The sequence below is a fragment of the Sapajus apella genome, unplaced genomic scaffold (genome assembly GCF_009761245.1).
Source record: "Sapajus apella isolate SASKATOON/1434 unplaced genomic scaffold, GSC_monkey_1.0 scaffold64, whole genome shotgun sequence".
Taxonomy (NCBI): Eukaryota; Metazoa; Chordata; class Mammalia; order Primates; family Cebidae; genus Sapajus; species Sapajus apella.
Genome location: NW_022437004.1, coordinates 12,048,416 through 12,068,925, shown reverse-complemented (window position 1 = coordinate 12,068,925; position 20,510 = coordinate 12,048,416). Strand labels below are relative to the sequence as shown.

General features: G+C 37.4%; 1 protein-coding gene across 2 annotated transcripts in view; it reads left to right on the top strand.

The window, feature by feature from the left end:
• The first annotated feature begins 281 nt into the window (after window positions 1-281).
• PLPPR5 (phospholipid phosphatase related 5) overlaps window positions 282-20,510 on the top strand; it is a 120,881-nt gene continuing 100,652 nt past the window's right edge. The window contains exon 1 of one of the 2 annotated variants that reach the window (XM_032247960.1): window positions 282-847. In XM_032247960.1, the coding sequence (XP_032103851.1) occupies window positions 611-847 (237 nt within the window). In that variant the 5' untranslated portion in view covers window positions 282-610. The remainder of the gene's footprint in view (window positions 848-20,510) is intronic. The other variant, XM_032247959.1, reaches the window with a different exon arrangement.

The following is a 20,510-nucleotide window of genomic DNA, read 5'->3' as shown; positions in this document are numbered from 1 at the left end:
CCACGCACCATTTTCCCAGGCGTTGTGCGGGGAAACCGCTCAGCTGGTGCCTCGGCAGAGTTTCTGGAAGCTCCATCTCAACTGCCTCCCCTCCCCCCTTTTTGATTTTACCCCCGCGAGGAGCTTCTCCCGCCCCACAGCGTCCGCGCTCTGAGGGGTACAGGTGCCGGCGTCCCACCGGCTGCCGACCCGTCCGCCCACGCTGCCTCCTCCGGGCTGGCCTGGGGGTTTGACCCAGCGTCGCCGCTTCTCGAATGGTCTCGTTTAGGGGCGCAGCGGCCGCTGCCCGTCGCCCGGGACTCCCCGCCCTCCCTCGCGACCCCGCGCCCGGGCGGGCGGCGCTAGCGGCGGGCAGGGGGCGGGCAGGGGAGAGGGGGCTCGTCCGGGGGTAGCCGCCTCCTCCGCAGCCTGCCCGAGCCTCGAAGCCCGGACCTGCCTCCGCGTCTTCCTCCAGCGGCTGCATCCCGCCTCCCGCGCCTCGTCCTCCCGCCGCCCCCGCCGCCGCGCCCCCGGTGGCTGCCTCGGCGGACCCGGGAGGGGGCCCGCCGCGTCGGCCGCCTGCTCGGCTCGGCTCGGCTCGGCCCGGCCCGGCCCGGCCCGGGAGGCGTGCATGCCCCTGCGGCCCGCGGCGCTCACCAGCAGCATGCTCTATTTCCAGATGGTGATCATGGCAGGGACGGTGATGCTGGCGTACTACTTCGAGTACACGGACACGTTCACCGTGAACGTGCAGGGCTTCTTCTGCCACGACAGCGCCTACCGCAAGCCCTACCCGGGCCCGGAGGACAGCAGCGCCGTGCCCCCCGTGCTCCTCTACTCGCTGGCCGCCGGGGTCCCCGTGCTCGTGGTAAGCCCGGGGGCGCTCGCCCTCGCCTACTCCCTTCTCGCGCCCCTCGCCTTCCGGGTGGAGGCCCCGCGGAGGGTTGGGGCGCGGCAGGCTTTGCCTTCTAAGTTCCTCCAAGTTACGGGCAGCCCCTTCCCCAGAGGACATTCTAGGGAACGTGACGGGTGGGTGCGAAGGACGCCCCCAGCGCTTCCCACAGGCCACCCCCCCACACCCCCGCATCCTCCGTGGTGGCTGCAGCGTCGGGTGACGGGGCGGGGATGGAAGGGAAGAGGGGCTGTAGGTGGTGAGAGGTGGGCATCGGGGTTGCAAAGGAGCTGAGCTTTGGGGGTGAATCTTGACTCCATCTACTCTGTGGCCTTGCCTCACTCACTGCCTTCTCTCCGATTGCGCCTGGAGGAAGAGCAGTGGCTGGCGGGCCGGCGAGGAGACGGGGGATCAGTTGCTGGGGTGTGGAAGGGACTCCCGCTTTCCGAGTCGGGGCACGTATATCTGTTTCACCACCTCCTTCCTCTTCAGATGAAAGTGCCAATGGGACTAAGCTGACCAGGGAAGAAATATCTGAAAAAGAATTTGAGAATTTCTAGATGAAGAGGCCTCAGCAGCAGTGCTTTGCTGAAAAGCAGGAGCTGTGCCTCAATTACCAGAGCACTTCAGATTTATTTAAAGGCTGCTCCGCTCCCTGGGCGGTTTAAGCCCTTTTCTCTTAGAACCTCACAGAGCATGTCTTTTGGATTTATTGAGTCTGTGTGTGTGTGATGAGAGAGAAAGAATGACTGTATAGATACACACACGTATATATACACATCACATATATACATATGAAATTACTGGGATGTTACACATAATATTAATTTTATTATAATAACTTACATATGTGAATATGCTACAGATTTATTCTGAGGAGAATTGTTGGTGTTTCTTCAGAAAACCTGCTATGTTATGGTTCCTTTAATATTGACAAAGTCTTGGGGGTTCCCTTCCGGTGATGTGCGCTGTCTGTCTCTCTCAGTAGATAACACACAGGGAATTAGAAAATGAAGAGAAAAGGAAAAATGAAGTTTTATTTGCAGTAGCAAAATGTGTAAATTGCAAGAATGAATGTTAAGAATGTCTGCTAAGTCCATAAGGTTTGGATATACATCTTCTTTTTTGAGTTTAAGAGCAATTACTTACTAATTTGCAAAATAATGAAAAGTTCCTAACACATAAAATAGAATTCAGTGAACAAATCAAGGAATTTCTTGATAACCTTAAAGAAACTTTTTCACATGTTCTGTGATAGTTGACTTCAAAACCTCTAGCATAATGGTTTGAAATGTGTTAGACTTTGCCCCAGATAATGTTTTACTTTTTAAAATATATATTATAAGTTGCTAAAATTTGTCAATAGCCCCAAATCCAGCCTTCATGTTTATGTTCTTTTCTCTCCATTTCACAAGCTGGCAGAGAAAAAAAAAATGGTCGTTTTTTAGGAGGGCACTTTTTACTTTCTGGAGATCTGGGTTTCCTGTATATTTTTTCCAGGAAACTGAATGGCCCAGATATTTTTTCAAGGATGGTTTTAAAGAAAAAAGGAAAAGCCTGTCACTTACAGTTCATTGGTTTGGTCATAGCTATAATCAATAATATCTGTAATTCATCCTTTAATTACCATTCTATGTCTTATTTAAATGAGATAGCACTTTTCACTCTTAACCAGCCAGTCATGATGTCAGGTGCTAGTTAGAGACAAGAACACACTGGCCCAAAGATTTGGCTGATTATCCACTTAGAGGAAATATAGGATGGAGATAAAGAATGAATTAGTCACTATTTAGTGCCTGCTCTATTCTGGGTGCCAAATAGTCATAGTTGCATATATTTCTCAGAGTAGCTCTACCAGGAGATATTATCTCCAATTAATATTTGAAGAAACTGAGGTTCAGATAATAAATTGGGAATATCTGAAAACAAAAAAATGGTAGGTATAGCATTTGTATGCCTGTAGAACTGATACCAAATGCCATGCGACTTCCGCTGCTTCCAAAGAGCTTGTTCTCTGAAAGAAGATTGAAGCTGGCTGGTGAGGCAGGCATTGAGAATGTAAGTGGATAGATTTTTCTAAAGTCAGAATTCAACTTGATTTCCATGTTTTGACTTTTAGTTCTTTTAGGTACAAGAGCATGGATTTGGGAGCCAGTTTAGAAGAGAAGGAAGTGGTGGGTTTTGGAGGATGGCTGTGCTTCCGGCCATTGCTTTTCCTTCTGCTTCTAGGAATAGGGCACTGTCACCATGTGAGGGTCTGAGAGCAGTAAGGGCAGCTCTGCCTCTCCACTCCTCTCAAGAACACTGGGTTAGCATGCTCATTTGGGCATCAAAATAATAATATTAATAATGATGTTAACAGTACCCATCATTTGTTGAGTTATTACTTTCTTCTGTATACTCTGATAGAATTTCTGCATACCTTATATCCTTCTGATATTTGCATTTTCTCTGAAAGCAATAATTATTATTCTCGTCTAATATTTGGGAACACAAAGGCTTAGAAAGATTAGCTTGTTCAAAGACCAAGCCTAACAATGTTACACCCAGAATTCTCCCCTTACTCTAGCATACTCTCAAGTGTGGTTTTCCTATAACAGGATGAAAACTCAATTTGCTCATGAAACATTCTTCTAAATAAATGCCTCAAAAGGTCTCTTTTACATTTTTTGTGTGGTAGTAATAAAGGTTCATATATAGACCTTTAAGTTTCAAACTGATTTCTAGTTCTTGAGTGTAATTTTGAAAAGCAGTTCTCCTCACTACCACAATCTATATATTTGATTCATACTTGTGAAATTCATTTATGTAAAAATTAAAAACAATGTGTATTTTGAATTTTGTCACTTTTACATAGTGCTGACTTGGGGCCCAGGTTCGGGGCCTAATAAATTTGGATTCAAATCCAAAGTACAGCCAGATGCTTTCTTAAGAGTTGGGAACTCTACTTGCTGTGTAATCTTGAAGAATGTATTTAAGTTCCTTAAGCCTCAATTCCCTTAGTGACAAAGTTTTGCATATCAAATTATAGTTATAATATGCAAGTGTCATCTTTGGCCCATAGTTGATACTCCATAAGAGTTCACTACATCATTAACATTATTATTATTAAGAAAATAATAATTCAGTAAATATTTATTGACTTCCTGTGTTCCAAGCATTATATCTGGCCACGTAGAGGTTACTAAGGCAACTTCAGCAGTAAACCATAGTAAGTAAGTGATCCTGAGGAGTTTACAACCTAATTTGTGAAATTAGATAAACATACCACAGATCATAATTATGACAGAAGTTATACATGTGTATGTATATATGCATATACATGCATCTGTATATACCACAAAGACCTCTAGTGGTTCCGAAGAGGATGAGATCACTTTTATTTGAAGACAGGGGAAAAGGCTTCATGGAGAGGATGGTGGCATTTAAGGGGTGTCTTGAAGGATAGGCTGAAACAGAATTTGAGTTAGGACATCACAGAAGCAGTTCCGTCAACAACCCTGTGGAGGCAGCAAAGGGAGGCTGTGCTCCTGAAACAAGTTGGTTTGTTTTGTTTCTAAGAGTGGTGTGGGCGGAAATGGGGCATACACCTGAAGATGAAGGCTGGGGTCGCAAGACCTGAAATGCCATGCCAGGCTGAGAGATTTTCTCAAATTGGTAGGAATCTAGCAGAGACAAAGTCTGATGGGTGGTGTTTTAGGACATTTTTTAGGTAGTAGTGTATAGGACTCTAATGCTACCAAAATACATAATTTGAAACTCTTCCTCTTCAAGTTTATTTTGTATTGCCTAATATAATTTCAATTGTATTTTCAGAAAACACCTGTAATTTGTGCTTATTTATACTAATGATATAGTTTATAAACTCTTTGAAAATAGGTACTGTTGAGTTTGTTCTGTATAGCATTTGCCAGAGCACTGCATACTGCTTATACAGGTATTGATTTAGTTAGTGGCCCTTAGTGTTCATTGATTGAAAGAACTGGTGATGACAATGGTTTCTGCTCCCCAAATTTGTATACAGTGACCACTAGCAGCTACTGTTCCTTAGATCTCTGAGCAACATAGATGATTGAAAGGAGATGAAGTTAGATTACTATCTTCATAAAGCTAAAATAAAGATAAAGAAAACCAGCACCAACCAAGGCAGCCCCTGACGCTGAGCACAGCAGGTTTGAACGTTAAGGTACATCTCAGATTATTTATGTCTGCAACCCCAGGAAGCTCCCTCTGGACCCTGAGACTTAGATTTGAGGAATGTAGCTATTGCTGCTATCCCAAGGGTGCTGGCATCACTGCATGTGGTGAAGATAGATGATAGAAGGTCATCTCATGCCCAGAGCTCCCCATTGGATCGATGTGCCTAAACTTTCCCATAGACCTCTTTTCTCCCAAACTCTGCCTTAGGTATCACTGCCCATCCCCATTCCTGGAACACTCTCCTGTGGTGTGGTACAGGAGAAAAAGCACAGGCGTGGGTTACAGATGTGTCTGGATTCTTATCCTGGTTTCTCCCATTTACTAGCAATGTAACATAGGTCAAAATGTTCTCATTCATAAACTGGACATCAAAACACTCACCTCTTGGAGACTCAGTACATGTAAAGGTTAAGATCACAGACTTTGAAGGCTTCTTGGATTTGAAGGCCAGATCTGCTGCTTTCCAGCTGTGAGAATTTGAGCCAGTTACCTTCTCTATGCTTCCGTTTTCTCGGTTGTAACATAGAGGTAATGAGTACTGGCCTCATAGGATTACTGAGTATGAAATGGGTTAACATGTGTGGGTATCAGAGTAGTCCCCCGCTGTATATGTGTTAGCTCCTGTTAGGCTTTCCAAGGCTGCGTTGATTAATCTGGAAACCTCTTTAAAGCACCTAGCAAAATACTTTTGTTTGTTAGTGGATTCCAAGGTCAGAAAGAAATTAAATGTAGATAGAAACCACTTAGTTTAGCCTACTGACCATCACAAATTGGGAATCTGAATAAGAAGAAAAGCAAAACTTAATCAGAATTCAGTTCTTAGAATAAAATTAATGATTCCTATCTTTGGTGACTCCTCTCTTTGTCCAAGTGGGCTAAAATTAGCTAAAATTTTTCATGCATTTCTTACACACCAGCCACTGTGTTCGGTGCATTTAATGCATTGCTTTATTTAATACTCCCCAGGAGAGTACTTTCCTTAGACATAGGAGACTATCATTAAGTATATTTTACAAATGAGAAATGGGAAGTTTAGTGAGATTACTGTATGTCAGACTCAAATTATTTATATTCATTAATATAATCAATTTTCACAATAAAATTATGCAGGAGATTTGGATGTAAGGAGGTTAAATGACCAATTGAGTCCCATGATGGCAATGCCAGAGTCCCCAAAGCCTGTGCACTTAATTTTTTGTTATATACTTGTATCCTAACATGTTAATTAGTCTTTAAAGAATTTTACTCATAATGATTGAATATTAGGAGTCAAATTTTTTCAAACCTTTTATCCTCAATTTCAATTTTCCTCCTTTGATGGAAAACTTCATGTTCTATTGTAGATAATGATTTCAATGGGTGGTGTAGGAAATTGTTTGTTTCCTATTAAGCTTGGAAATGTTGTAGAGGAGTAGGTGGCAGCAGAAGGGATTCAGAGATATTTCTATTGTTTTGATTTGAAGGCATGTGTCTCATCTCAGTAGCACACCCTACTACAGTGCTACAAGCACCACATTTATGTGGAAGCATCCTCTGATTCTAGATCTGCAAACTGTGGTACATGGAGAAGTGAAGCTACTTCTGTTTCTAAGGCATGTTTCTTAAAACGAGACCTGGCACTGGATTTGTGGTGCATTGAATGCAAGGAAATTGTATGTAAAATATTGGACTTATGTAGTTTTTTGTTTCTTTCTTTCTTTCTTTCTTTTTTCTTTCTTTGTTTTTTTTTTTTTTTTTTTTTGAGATGGAGTCTTGCTCTGTCGCCCAGGCTGGAGTACAGTGGTGCGATCTCAGCTCTCTACAACCTCTACCTCCCGGGTTCAAGCGATTCTCCTGCTGCAGCCTCCCGAGTAGCTGGGATCACAGGCGCGTGCCACCACACCTGGCTAATTTTTGTGTTTTTTGGTAGAGACAGGGTTTCGCCATGTTGGTCAGGCTTGTCTCAAACTCCTGATCTCATGATCCACCCACCCCGGCCTCCCAAAGTGCTAGAATTACACGTGTGAACCAGCATGCCCGGCCCCATGCAGTTTCTTTAGTAAGAGCCTCTGTGCTGTTATTAGATTATTGGATATATCCAAAATCCCCTAAAAATTAAGAATGACTCTTTGGGGGTATGTGGGTCTGTTTAAACTCCTTCTTACGTCTCTTAGGATTTTGCTTCACTTAGATATTTTCACTCATATTCATTTATTTTCTCTCTTCTTTCCTTCTTCCCTCCCTTTCTTTTCCCTTTCCCTCTTTATTCCTCTTTGTCTCCTTTTCCATTTATTTTCTCTCCTTTGGATACCACTAAGGAGATGGTAATGCTAAGGGAAAAGCAAAGACCCACAACAGCAGTTAGCCTTTTTTTCTCCCTTCACCTCTCCCATCCTTCTCTCTCTTTCCTGCTCCTGTCTCCCTCCATCTTTCATTGCTTATTATCCATGTGGCTTCTCTTGCCAGTTCCTTATCTGAAAAATATTGACCTATTCCTTCCTACTTTTCAGTGCTGTTGTGAGAATCAAATGGTTGAGAAAACACTGTGGAGACAATAAATCACTTCATACATATAAGGAAAATGTAATGTGAGCAGGTAACATGGGTTATGTTGCCACCTGGTCATTGGAGATGGTTAGCAAGGCTTGCAGCACGATTTTGCCAGCTTTAGTCTGTGGTGTGGAAAAATAAATAAGATTTTTATACTTCTTTTCTGATTTTCCTATAGAAAGAATAGCAAAAATAAACAACAACAATGTAAAATGATCTCCTAATTATTAATACAATACCCAATGGTGTTTTCAAAATATTTCAATAAACTGAGTATTGTCAAGATGATTATAAAGAATCATCGCATTCATTTTGTAATTTGAAATAATGTTTCTAGGGGGCATAGTTGATAACATCTATTAAGTATATAATGTGTTATATTAATTTTTAAATTTGTACTGTGCCACACCACATTATTGGCAAAAGTTTTTAATGATAGTGTATCTGCTATGTAATAGGTATAATGCTACTGCCTGGCTTCTAAAGTAAGGCATATCCCTGCCCTTCAGAAGTTCAGACAAAATACTTAAAATTACATATCCAAGCCTCAGTTTTTTTTAATCTGTAAAATTGATATAATACTTAACCTGATAGCTAATAATTAAATATTTACATGCACTAAGTGCTCAATAAGTAATAGCTGCTTGTTTAACATAAATGCTAATAATTTTTATTGGTAATGCAAAGCAAATGATATTATGTGTACTTAATCATTTTTGTTGAGTGAATAAAGTAAACCATTTACTATTTAATCCTTTCAGATAGTATATATAGTAACATATCCAGGGAGCTTTAGCAATTTGCTCCAGTTGGTAAATGACATATCTAGGATCTGAACCTATTACTTCAAGTCTAATGCTCTGTTGGCTGCAGTTGCCTGCTAATTTGATTTATAGTATAAGTGATGGCATTCCTAGCAGCAAGGGAGAGTTAAAACATATTGAATGTACATCAATATGTTCTTTACAGTAACCACATGCTTGTTAATATATAAGTTTAGTTACAACCAAACATAAAAAGAAGAATTTAAAATCTATGTTTAAAGATAAAGCTTTATTGATTTCTAAGACCAGTGGAATCGCCAGTAGAACTAAATTTTCCCAGCTCATCATTCTTATTCATACAGGGTGAGAAGGTAAGTTCTGAGGTCAGAGTTATGATCTTAACCTATAGTTCGGAGCATCCTTATAACAGACTTTGGAATATCATAAGGAGTATCATTATTATGAAAGATATTTTTAAATATGTGAAATGGAGTTTTAGATTCAGTACTATTTAAACTTTTTATGAGAATGCCAGTTTTCACTCAGCAGGCTGGTTACTTTTTTAGTCTTATTATGACAGATGCAGTTTGAGAATCACTGTCAGTAAAATCGCCATTTTTTTGGTGGCAAAAACAGGATTCTAGAGTTTTATTCACCAGGCCAGGTACATTTAAAACCCTATAGAGAGTTTTTTGTGGGCTTTTCTCACTGATAAAACGTTTGTGAGTTAAAGCATATGCATGTGTGTCTGTGGGGTTTGGCATATATGTGTGTATAATAAATTTGTAATTTCTGGTATGAATTCATTTTTATGTTCCTTTCTTCTCACCCCCACAAAAACAACAAACAACTTTCTGGAATATTCTGATATATTCTTCCAAACTAGCACCAATGCCTCTATATAGATCTCTTGGACTTTCTCAGTTGAATAACTGCATTCTCTTCTATGATCCCTTCATCTTTTATACAAGTTGTGAAACTCAAATAACTTTATATTACACTTTATATTGTGTTTTATTTAAGTTTCCATAACTAGACTTGAGCTTTCCAAAGTCAGGTGGTAGTATCTGATTCGAGCCAATTTTGTCATGCCCAGCTTTTAGGTTATTTTTACTAGATGATGCATCCAGGCACCAACTGAAGTTCATGGTGATGATGTTATAATGAATTAAATTCAAGTGTCAGAGCAAATTCTACTGTGCATACAGTTGTTTAATAATAACTTATTAAGCAAACAGTTTACAGATTTTGTTCTCTAAGTTCAGTGAATTCCTGACTCTCTGTCCTTGAGATGTTTTAAGCTCATGAAATCCTATATATAAAACTGTGGGCACAGCCACCATGGGATACCGGGTCCTCAAGTTGACATGCTCCAAGCAGGCATGATTTAAACCAAGGGCTGGACTCTAAATCTATCAAGAATAAGCCATTGAGGGAGAGGGTACAGGCCTTACTAGAATCCTATACTCTGTTCATTCCAGAGTAGGAAGTATCTCCAAACTATTTTAGTTAACCCACATAGCTTGAAAGTAACTTTTTTAGCTTTTATTCTAGGTTCCGGGGGTGCACATGCAGGTTTGTTATATAAGTGAATTGCATGTCACAGTGGTTTGGGGTACCACTGTGACATGCAATTCACCTATATAACAAACCCAAGTAATAAACGTAGTATTCCATAGGTAGTTTTTCAATCATGACCCTCCTCCCACCCTCCACCTTTAAGTAGGCCCCAGTGTCTATTGTTCCCTTCTTTGTGCCCATATATACTCAATGTTTAGGTTAATTCAATTTCTTTGCTATTGTGAATAGTGCTGCGATGAACATATATGTGCATACGTCTTTATGACACAGTGATGTATATTCTTTTGGGTATGTAACCAACAATGGAACTGCTGGGTCAAATGACAATTCTGTTTTAAGTTCTTGGAGAAATCACCAAATTGCTTTCCACAATGGTTAAACTAATTTACATTATCACTAGCAGAATATGAGCATTCCCTTTTCTCTGCAACTTTGCCAGCATCTGTTATTTTTTGACTTTTTAGTAATAGCCATTCTAACTGGTGTGAGATGGTATCTCATTGTGGTTTTGATTTTCATTTCTCTAATGATTAGTGATGTTGAGGGTTTTTTTTCATATGCTTGTTGGCTTCAAGTCTGTCTTCTTTTGAAAATCTTTGATTTTTCCAATGAGTTCATCTTTAGCATTCATCACACGAATTCAGTCATTACTTTTATCAATGAAATTTTTTTTATATCCACAGTGCTAATTAAATCAGTTGGTAATTAACATGCAGATAGTAAAAAGACTTGTAACAGCCTCTAGAGTGGGACCTTTCTGATAAAATGTTGGTGACTACCCAGGACTTGGCATTTTGATAACATTTTAGCTGACTACTCCTTAAATCAGAACATAAACAAACGGGTACATACATATCAGACAAATTATGGTGAAGTGCTTTAAATTACAGACTTCATAACTTAGGAACTAGATCTTCTTTGTCCTGATTATTTCTAGAATAGACTTTCAGAATTTGTTCCTTAACTGATGACTTAATAATAATTGTGGAATTGATTAAATTTTATTTGCCACATGGCCACAGTTACATTTTGCTAGTCTATTGAATTTTTCAATTTTTCGTTAATTTGTTGATGACCTGTTTTGTGTTTGAGATGGCATGGAAATATCTAAAACACTTGGATTTGAAAGAATGGAAGTATAAAAAGAAAGAGTGGGGGAGAGAACTTTTTCTACTTCCATGCTTTCTCTCCTCTCCTCTCCTTCTTTACCTTTTTTTCTTCTGCACAGATATTTGTGAGCATCTTCTATGTGCACCATACCTTGAGATTAAGACTTAAAGAGGTTAAGTGACTTGTTCCAAATCCTAAAACCAAGATAAAGCCTAGCCCCGACCACCAGACATTTCAAAGAAATATCTCGAACTAAAATACTTATGAAATTACAGAGCAGTTATGTACAAATGTGCACCCGATATATGTACATAACACCAAAATAACATGTGGCATTACCTCTATAAGGAAAATAGAATTTGTGTTGATACAACCAGAACCTCTATGCTGAATGAATTGTGTTCTCGTGAAGTGACCCCTTTCTTATAGAGTGATTTCAATAGTACCAGCAGAAACTGTTCTTTCTAATCTCCATTTCATATTTAGCTTTTTCTCACACTGGGGTGCATAGAAGCACTTTTTACACTGAGAAACATCTTGTATTTCCAGAGATCTCATCAAAGCAGAACACCATGTTCTCACACATACCAAAATTGAGCAGTCCTGGATAGAGATAATGTACATGGGGATTCATGAACTAATATTTCCAATTAAAAATACTAGACAGTATCTTTGGGTTGGCCACAATGACTCTCTGGTTTCTTATCACATGATTACTTGGGGTTCCCTTTTTAATTTTTTTTGGACTAAATCTAAATACAGACATGAGAATCCAGTAGACTCTTTGTTCAAGCCACACTATCAGACTCTTTCTGTCATCCCATTTTTGGAAAAGATTCGTGACTCCAATGTGAAAGAGAACATGCTTCTCCACAACTGGAGCTTTTTAGTCATGAAAAATGGCTTAGATATTATACAATTTCATCTCTTAATTTTCAAATCAATGCCTAGAGAGATGAATTGACTTGTCCAAGGTTATGCAACTAATTAGCTAACACAAATACACAAGTAGCAAACATATATGGAGCACTTAGTGTGTATCAGACATTGTTTGAACTACTTTATACATATTAACTAACATAGCCCTTACATCAGCATTGTGAGGCCCCATTGTTATTTCAACTTACAGATGAGGACACTGAGGCACAGAAAGATTAAGTGACTAACCTATGACCCCAGAGCAAGGAAGTGACGTACCTCGACAGAATGGTTCCATAAGTGCTTTAATATAGGATGACCCTTCTTACTAGTACTGTTGTCATTTTTTGCCAGCTCCTGGAGACGGTAAGGCCACCTGCAATGAGTCTTTCTTTATGGCAGTATTAACTGGAAGATAGATGAAGAGTATGTGATTACTGTGAGGGTTTTTTTTTCCATGTGACTATATTTTATCCCATAAGATTTTACTGAATACTGTATTTATAGGTAAATACCATGATAGTGAAGAGGCAGCAAAAGACAGGGAAAAAGAGCATTTAATACCCACATCATTTGGCTTGATGATGATGCTTTTTTGTTTCTAACATCAAATCTTTTCAGACAAAAGGTAACACCACATTGGCAACTTGCTACAAGTGCATATAACCAAAATCTACCCATTTTTAACGCACAGATTTTGAATTCTTACTGTGTTATTTTAACATAGCATAATATAACAATATAAGCAACATATAGAATACCTGTTGCATCCAAGACATAGTCATTAGTTTGGAAACTAGTTAGAGGAAGAAGAGTTATTCAGTGGTATAAATTTAAGAGAAAAGCGTAGGTATTTATATATTTATATTTTGAACTCGTATTTGTTTTTGAAGAGACACAATCTGTTCTTATGAGTACTCTCATAATAATAGCAAAAGTAATAGCAAGGCTGGTCCAGTCTTGGCACCATTTCCTGGGAAGCAGCAGTGACTTAAGTAAGCAGTTCTGTGTGCTACTGTATTTGATGTTATTTTCTCTGTTCTTAATTTTGATTTATTTAAACACTTTCCATCCTTTAATTTAGATAGCTCTAATACTGTCTCTTTCATAACTCTTTTTTTAATGCTTCTAGTCAACAGTAACCCATCTTTTCTCTAAACTCCTTTTCTTTTGCCTTTATTTTATATACTCTGCATAAGATAAAAGGGTACTTGTGGGTGTGGGAAGGATTGCTGGAGAGAAAGCAAGACAAATGAAATGAACAGTGACTCACTGGCCTGACAGGCAGGCACCTAAGTGTTCCTCCTTGCTCTGCTGCTTACTAGCTTTCAGCCCTTGAGAAAGTTAACTCCTTTTTTTTTTCCAACCTCTTTATCACTAGCTATCTGGTTAGGAAAGGTTTGAACTCCAGCTGGGACAGGATATTGACTCATTGCTTCCCCAGGCAGCTGTTTCTATGTAAAAAACAAGTCTGACTGTTGGGATGCTCTACCTTCCAATGAAATAAAATTTGTCTCTCTAAATCTCCTCACTGGCCTCAACTCAACCTTTTGAAGTTATATGGAACAACATAGGTGGTTCCCCAGTGTTTGAAGTTATGTTTCAGTTCTCTGACTCTTCCTTTCTTGAACTGAGAATCTTTAACTTCAAATAACATGGATTTGAGTCCCTTCTACCGTTCTGGCTGCCCATATCTGCCTATGCGCAAGATGTCTTATGTTCTTAACCGTTGTCACCACTACTGAATGATGTATTTGAAGCGTACTTTCACTCTTGCAAATAGAGCAGAAAATGTACCTATTTTGTATGCTATTTTTTTCTTATTACATTAGACTTGGGTTGGGTGTAAAGCCACCCTGTGGTCAATTTGTCTCATCCTTAGAGTAGATTCATCTTTTTTTTTTTTTTTTTTTTTTCAAAAAAAAAGATGAATGGTGACACTGTCCTGCTTCATGAACATGGTAAATGTTGCTAAGAGATCATGGCATTTTCTCTCCTGCTGAGACTAAACTGGGCTTCTAAACTTTAAGAGCGCACTCCAGGCAAGCTCGTCTAATTGAATCTACTGTCTTGGAATCAGATGATTATTAAAATGCTTCCAATTGTGTATAGTATAGATGATGTAGTATACTATATTATTGTGCATTATAGTTAATTACATACACATATTTTGGCTATCAAACAATTGTAAATTCCTATAGACTAGCATATTTGTCTTGCATATCTTTGCCTCTTGCTCACCACATCCTGACTACCCTAATGCCTTTAAAATGGTAGATATAAGCAATTATAATATTTGTGTATTAAAAATATAATTAATAGAAATTGTTTTAGATACTCTTGTTTCTTTAAGACTATTGTTAATTTCTTGGTCACTTGAATAAAAAATAATTTTTGTGAGAAAATATATTTAGGTGCACTGTACATCCATATATAGCTAGGTTACAAAGTCTAAATTATTTTTCCAAAGCTCGAGTCTTTAGTTTTACTTTATTTCCTAATCATCACTGATTTCTAATATTTTCCTTATGTACCTTCATTTCATTTTTTATTTAATCAAAGCTATATGAAACAGTCCAAAGTAAATCTCACTTCAAATGGAGAATATTTCACATATTCATCATTTTGTTTTAAAAATCTTTAACATTGCCATATTTTGCCTCTGTAATTACTATTTCACATCCCCATATCTTTAATTGTACATATCACATATTTTCATAACTTTAAATTGTCACTACTTAAGCATTTATATAATACTGCGTGTGCTCTTTCTTTTTTGTTGCTTTTTGGTTTTATTTTGAGATGGAATCTCCTTACTCTGTCACTCAAGGTGGAATACAGTGGCGCTATCTCAGCTCACTGCAACCTTTGCCTCCTGGGTTTAGACGATTCTCCTGCCTCAGCCTCCTGAGAAGTTGGGATTACAGGCGTGTGCCACCACACCCAGCTAATTTTTTTATTTTTAGTAGAGATGGGGTTTCACCATATTGGTCAGTCTGGTCTCGAACTCCTGATCTCAGGTGATCCACCCACCTTGGCCTCCCAAAATGCTGGTGTGAGCTACTACGCCTGGCCTGATCTTCATCAAATGTGATATTTTATATACTTTTATATACTTGTTAACAATTTTTTCTGAAATTAATCAGGTGACTTAAGATCATCTTCCTTCACTTTTATAAATCAAGCCACTGTCAAAATTATAACACATTTAGTTGAAATATCTTAATTGGCTTTTATTTGTGATTCTAGAATTGGATGACAAATCTTTCTACAAAACAGAGTGAATGTTCTAGTGAGTTGAGCACAGGAGTCTGGTTTTATAGGCATAAAAGGGCTGAGGAAAGAAGAAACAGAAAACAAAAAGGAGATTGATTGTTTCACAGTTACTTCTCTTATAAAGGCTAAAGCAGAGTGAACTTCCTTATCATGCCAGCCGGTACTGGCTTGTTGGGGGTTTTGGCTGTTGTCTCTTATTCTCCTGATTACTTGGAATAAATAACTTAGTTTTTGCTTGGTGACAGGGAACTTTAGCATGGCTGATTGCATTTAGTTTGATTCCTTAGGCCTAGTGCAGGAGCTCAGCCCAAGCCAAAACTGTGCATTATATTTAACAGTTCTCCCCTTTTGATCACACTCTTACTTTAGGTGTATTGGAGCATTACCACAACTCTGTTACTATTATTCTGGGTTTCTGGTCTTAACAAGCCATTTGTGGGTTACAGTATCCTCATGATTAAGCATTTCTTTGAGTTTTTTTTTTTTTTCTATTCTAGCCAAAGAGACCATTTGACATTTCATGGATAGTTGAATGCAAACATTTAAAACTTGAGCTAATACAGTATACCAAGGAAACTATTATGATTATCAGGAGAATAATTCCAAGAGTTTGGAATATGTTCTTAGCCAGGGTCCCATGAACCAAACCAATTAAAATAGAACAGATCAAAGAATGAGCAGATGATGATTCTACCCATTTTAACCCAGTAGGCTGTCTGTTAACTTTGCCACCGCGTTCCCACAGTGCTTCATGTGTTTATTTATGTGCAACAAGAAGTGTCAGCAACTGCACAGATTCCTCCCTGTTCAGTTAGTAAGTAGTCTGATGACCCATGACTCTGTTAAATTAAAGAGGAGTGAGAACAAAAGTGTCTAGAAGTCTTACTCTGTAAAAGGGATCACTGGGACAACTTGAACAGCAGTTGTGTTAGGGATGTACTGGGTGGACTAAAGGATTCCTTAGTTCATATAAGGATCTGAGTTTGGCATATCAGATCCAACATTTCATCAAGTTATCCACAGAAGGCAGCAATTGTGAAATTACAACTATAGCATGATCCTACCAAGGGGAAAAATAGGCATAAGCAAGGAAAACAAGAGATGCCAAGAGTCTCATTATATGTTCAGACATCTTGAGAAAAGTAGTACACAGCATAAAGTCATCAACTTCTTGTCCTAATTTATAGTTTCAATGTCTCTAGTCATGGTATTAAGTGTTTGGTGAGCTCTCTGTATGGCCCACACATCAGGCATGAGACATATTCCTTGAAATTTAAATTGAGTTGTCCAGTTTTAGCTTCTAGGGCTTCAGGAACAACACAGTTCTTATTCTTATAGAGTTGTAGCCAGATACTGGAGGAAACTAGGTAATTCAGGATATAGTCTAGCCTACAAGTTGATGATAAAACTTGAAAACAATGAATAGGGCTATAATCTAATAACAGGTGTAGTATAATTTTTGTTCATAAGCATATGTTTTTTCTCTACAGTTATACCATTTATAATAAAGATAATTAGAGTAAGACCAATTTGTTTGCAAAGTAAGTCTAATCTCATTAAACTTGGCCTGATTATTTACATAAATGAAACAAGAATAGTGATTGAACACATAGGCTCTTTTCAAGTTTGCTTTGCTGCAACATTTTACAAGGAATTTCAGATTCAACTTTTTAAAACCTCTCAAGGCTGGAAAGCCAAATCAAAGCGGACTTCAGATTTTACCTGAGTACATACGGATTCATTCTAGGTACTTTCTCAGATATCACATCCCAAAGTTTTGGTAATATAACCAATATTTCTGACTCTATACTGTTATAAGCAGAACATATGCTTACTAACTTACGGAAATAACTATTTGTTATATGGAGAAAAAGTAAATATTTCAATTTTTGTTCATGAAAGCGTACTATGCCAAATTGCTGTAAATTTTGGATAGCTTAAGAGAAAAAAGTTTTCTTAAACCTAGAAAAGCAAGTCAAAAGAATCAGCCATTTAAAAAAAAAAACTGTAAAACACATAATTATCAGTTTATTTCATCTCATATAATTAATTTTTATTCTGCTTGCCTTTGGTTAACAGTTTCATGAACCCACCAGTTTCTTCATTAGAGTAATGGAAATTCTTACCCAGTCCCATGGTATGATCTTAAAGTTATCAGAAAACAGCATTTGTGAGAGTCTTTTCCATGAATTTCTTTGAATGCATAACATTAGGATTACAGTTGCTTGCAAAGGCTTTCAGAAGAGCATTAGAATAAAGTAATAAACTGTGGACAAAATGGCCATTAGTTAAAGATCTGTTTTGAGTTCATTATGATAATGGCACAGCTCACAAGGAAATATGGTTATTTCTGTTGTATACCACATTTTAAAATATAATAATTAGGCTCATTTCATATGTTAAATTATATGGGAAGCACTTTCAAATATTAAGTGATGTAAACCTTCTTTAAGTGATATTTATGGGTATATTACTGATAAGTGTTCTAAAATACTGTATGAAATTCCTAAAAATCTAATCTGTTATTAGTCATTATTTTGGTGTTTAATATCCATCTTATACTAGGTATGACACACAGCCTTAGAGGATTTTCCAGGGCTTAAGTGGAAAATCCCAAAGTTAATTTGAGATCAAGAAAACTTAACTTCGCATATGATTTGGGGAAGTTGATCAATATCAAAGTATTTAAAACATTTGACCAAAACAATATTACATGTCACTGTAAAGTAATAGTCATTTATTTATCCAGAGTGATAATTGTAAGACTTTGAGGCAAATACAGGAATTTATATAGTTGTCAGAAAACTAAGTTCATTCAGTATGGAAAAGACTTAATTTTCTTAAGTAATCAAAGATCTAATAAAGAAAATTTGAAGCATACAGAATCATCTTGATAACAGAGAATCGTTTTTTCCTAGGCCAATTATCTAAAAGGCTAAAAAAAAACCCATTTCACTATTTTATGTTAAGAGCAGATCAATACTCCAAGAAAACTTTGTCATTGTAAACAGAGGACCAAATTTTAATTTTGCATCAGTGTACTTTTGATGTGTAATGCTCCCTATTCAGAAAAACATAAGAGTTACCTCTTAATTTTAGCCAGCTTTATCATGCATAAAATTCCTTTCACAAGATTCGTCTTCCAAAAATATTCTACAGTTTTCTTATCTATTCAGTTTTTGTACTATACTTTTTCAATTTTCTCGTTTTGGAATAATCTCTCTAGTCTGGAATAAAAGATTATTCTCTTATTCCTTTAACAAAGATACATCCTCATACTTTGTAACTTCTTTAATAAAAAAGCCTTACTTTCCTCACATCCACAGTTGTTTATCTTATTATTTATACTTTTAATTCCCATATGTTAATTAGAATTTTAAATTCCTAGTAACCTTAAGTTTTAGTGAAAACCTACGAATTAAGCAGTTTTGAACTGCCTGTCTTATACTAACATTTTATGAATGTTGGTACCTTTTATAGCTTTAAAAATATGCGTTTCCTCTAGAACAATTGTTTTCATGTTTACTAACAGATCTAAATATATTTAGCTTCTCCATACCATATAAATATAAGATGCCAAAGTATATATACTTTAAACTTATGTTTAGCAATTAATGTTTTAGTATTTTAGCTTACTTAGAAATGACTCAGACATTTCAAAAATATCCATTACTTAATTTAATATGACTTTAAGATTTCAAGTTACTGAAAAAGATTTTTGAAATGGTGACAAGTGCATTTATAAACTTTTATCCCATTTACATTCTCTGAATTTACTCATTCTTAACAACTACAATTGTTTCTTAAACAATATTAGCCTTTGAAGGAATTCAGGAAATGCCACCTCAAAATATGTTGCATTGTATACAGCCATATGTCCCTTAATAACACATTTGTCAGATAGTACAACAACAGGGATCCCTTAACAACAGGGATACTTTCAAGGTGTTATTAGGTGATTTCGTCATTGTGCCAACATCATGAAGTGTACTTACACAAACCTAAATGGCATAATGTACATACATTGACAATGTATTAAATAATCTATTGTTCCTAGGCTATGTACAAATATGCACAGCTTGTTACTATACTCAAGACTGTGGCAATTATAGCGCAGTGGTAACTATTTGTGTTTAAATATAAACATATTTAAACAGAAGGCACAATAAAAGTATGGTCTAATAGATTAAAAAATGGTACACCTGTATAAAGCAATTATCATGAAAGGAGTTTGCAGGACTGGAATGTGAAGGCCTAGGACATTACTGTACACTATTGTAGACTTTATAAACACTGTACATTTAGGCCACACTAAATTTATTTAAAAAAATAAAGTAATTTTGCTACAATGTTATGATGGTATAATAACATTAAGAAATTTTTCAGCTCCACTAAAAGGTTTTGAAACCGCAGTCCCCTATGTAGTCAATCAATGACCAAAATGTTATTGTAGATGTCTGTAACTCTATCGATTACTTTGAAGTAAGGGCACTTGAAAAATAGCATAATGCAAGGTGGAGCTTTCTGAATTCCCCTTCTCTGCCTAAAGACAGATCATCCTGGAGGAACTCAGTTATTATCAATTCTTTTCCTAGGAAGTTCCAGCAATCAGGGACGGTTAACTTTTATTAAAGGAGAGAGGACTTCACCAAACCTAGATAGCCATCATCTAAGACCTTCTTCATCCTAAACAAGAAAAGGTGTAGGTGGATATCCAAATGAAGATAAAATGGTTAAAGGTGAGACTTGTTTAGATCAATGAGCTCTTTGTTTTAAGAATTTTGAGTGATTTTTCTTATAATTTTATTATTATTTTACTTTAAGTTCTGGGGTACATGTGCAGAATATGCAGGTTTGTTACATAGGTATACATGTGCCATGGTGGTTTGCTGCATCCATCACCCCGTCACCTACATTAGGTATTTCTCCTAATGCTATAAATGTTTATGAAAAGTTTTTACATAGCCAGCTCAATACAAGAAAGATATATTTTGGAGACAAATTTAGTTAGATAGGTAGTTTTTTCAGCTTAGCTTGTTTTCTTAATAGATTGCTGACTTCAGGGTGGAACCCATTAACAAATAGAGCAAAGAAAGTATTTTCTTTGCATGGACTCAGCATGGATATCTCTGAAAAAGAAGCAAACCTGCTCGACCTGAGGGCCTAACCTTTATAAACATCTTAGATTTCTTTTCACCTTTGGAATAGAATAGTAACTAAGGGAAAAGTTTGGTAGATTCGAATTTTCTTATCAATTAGTC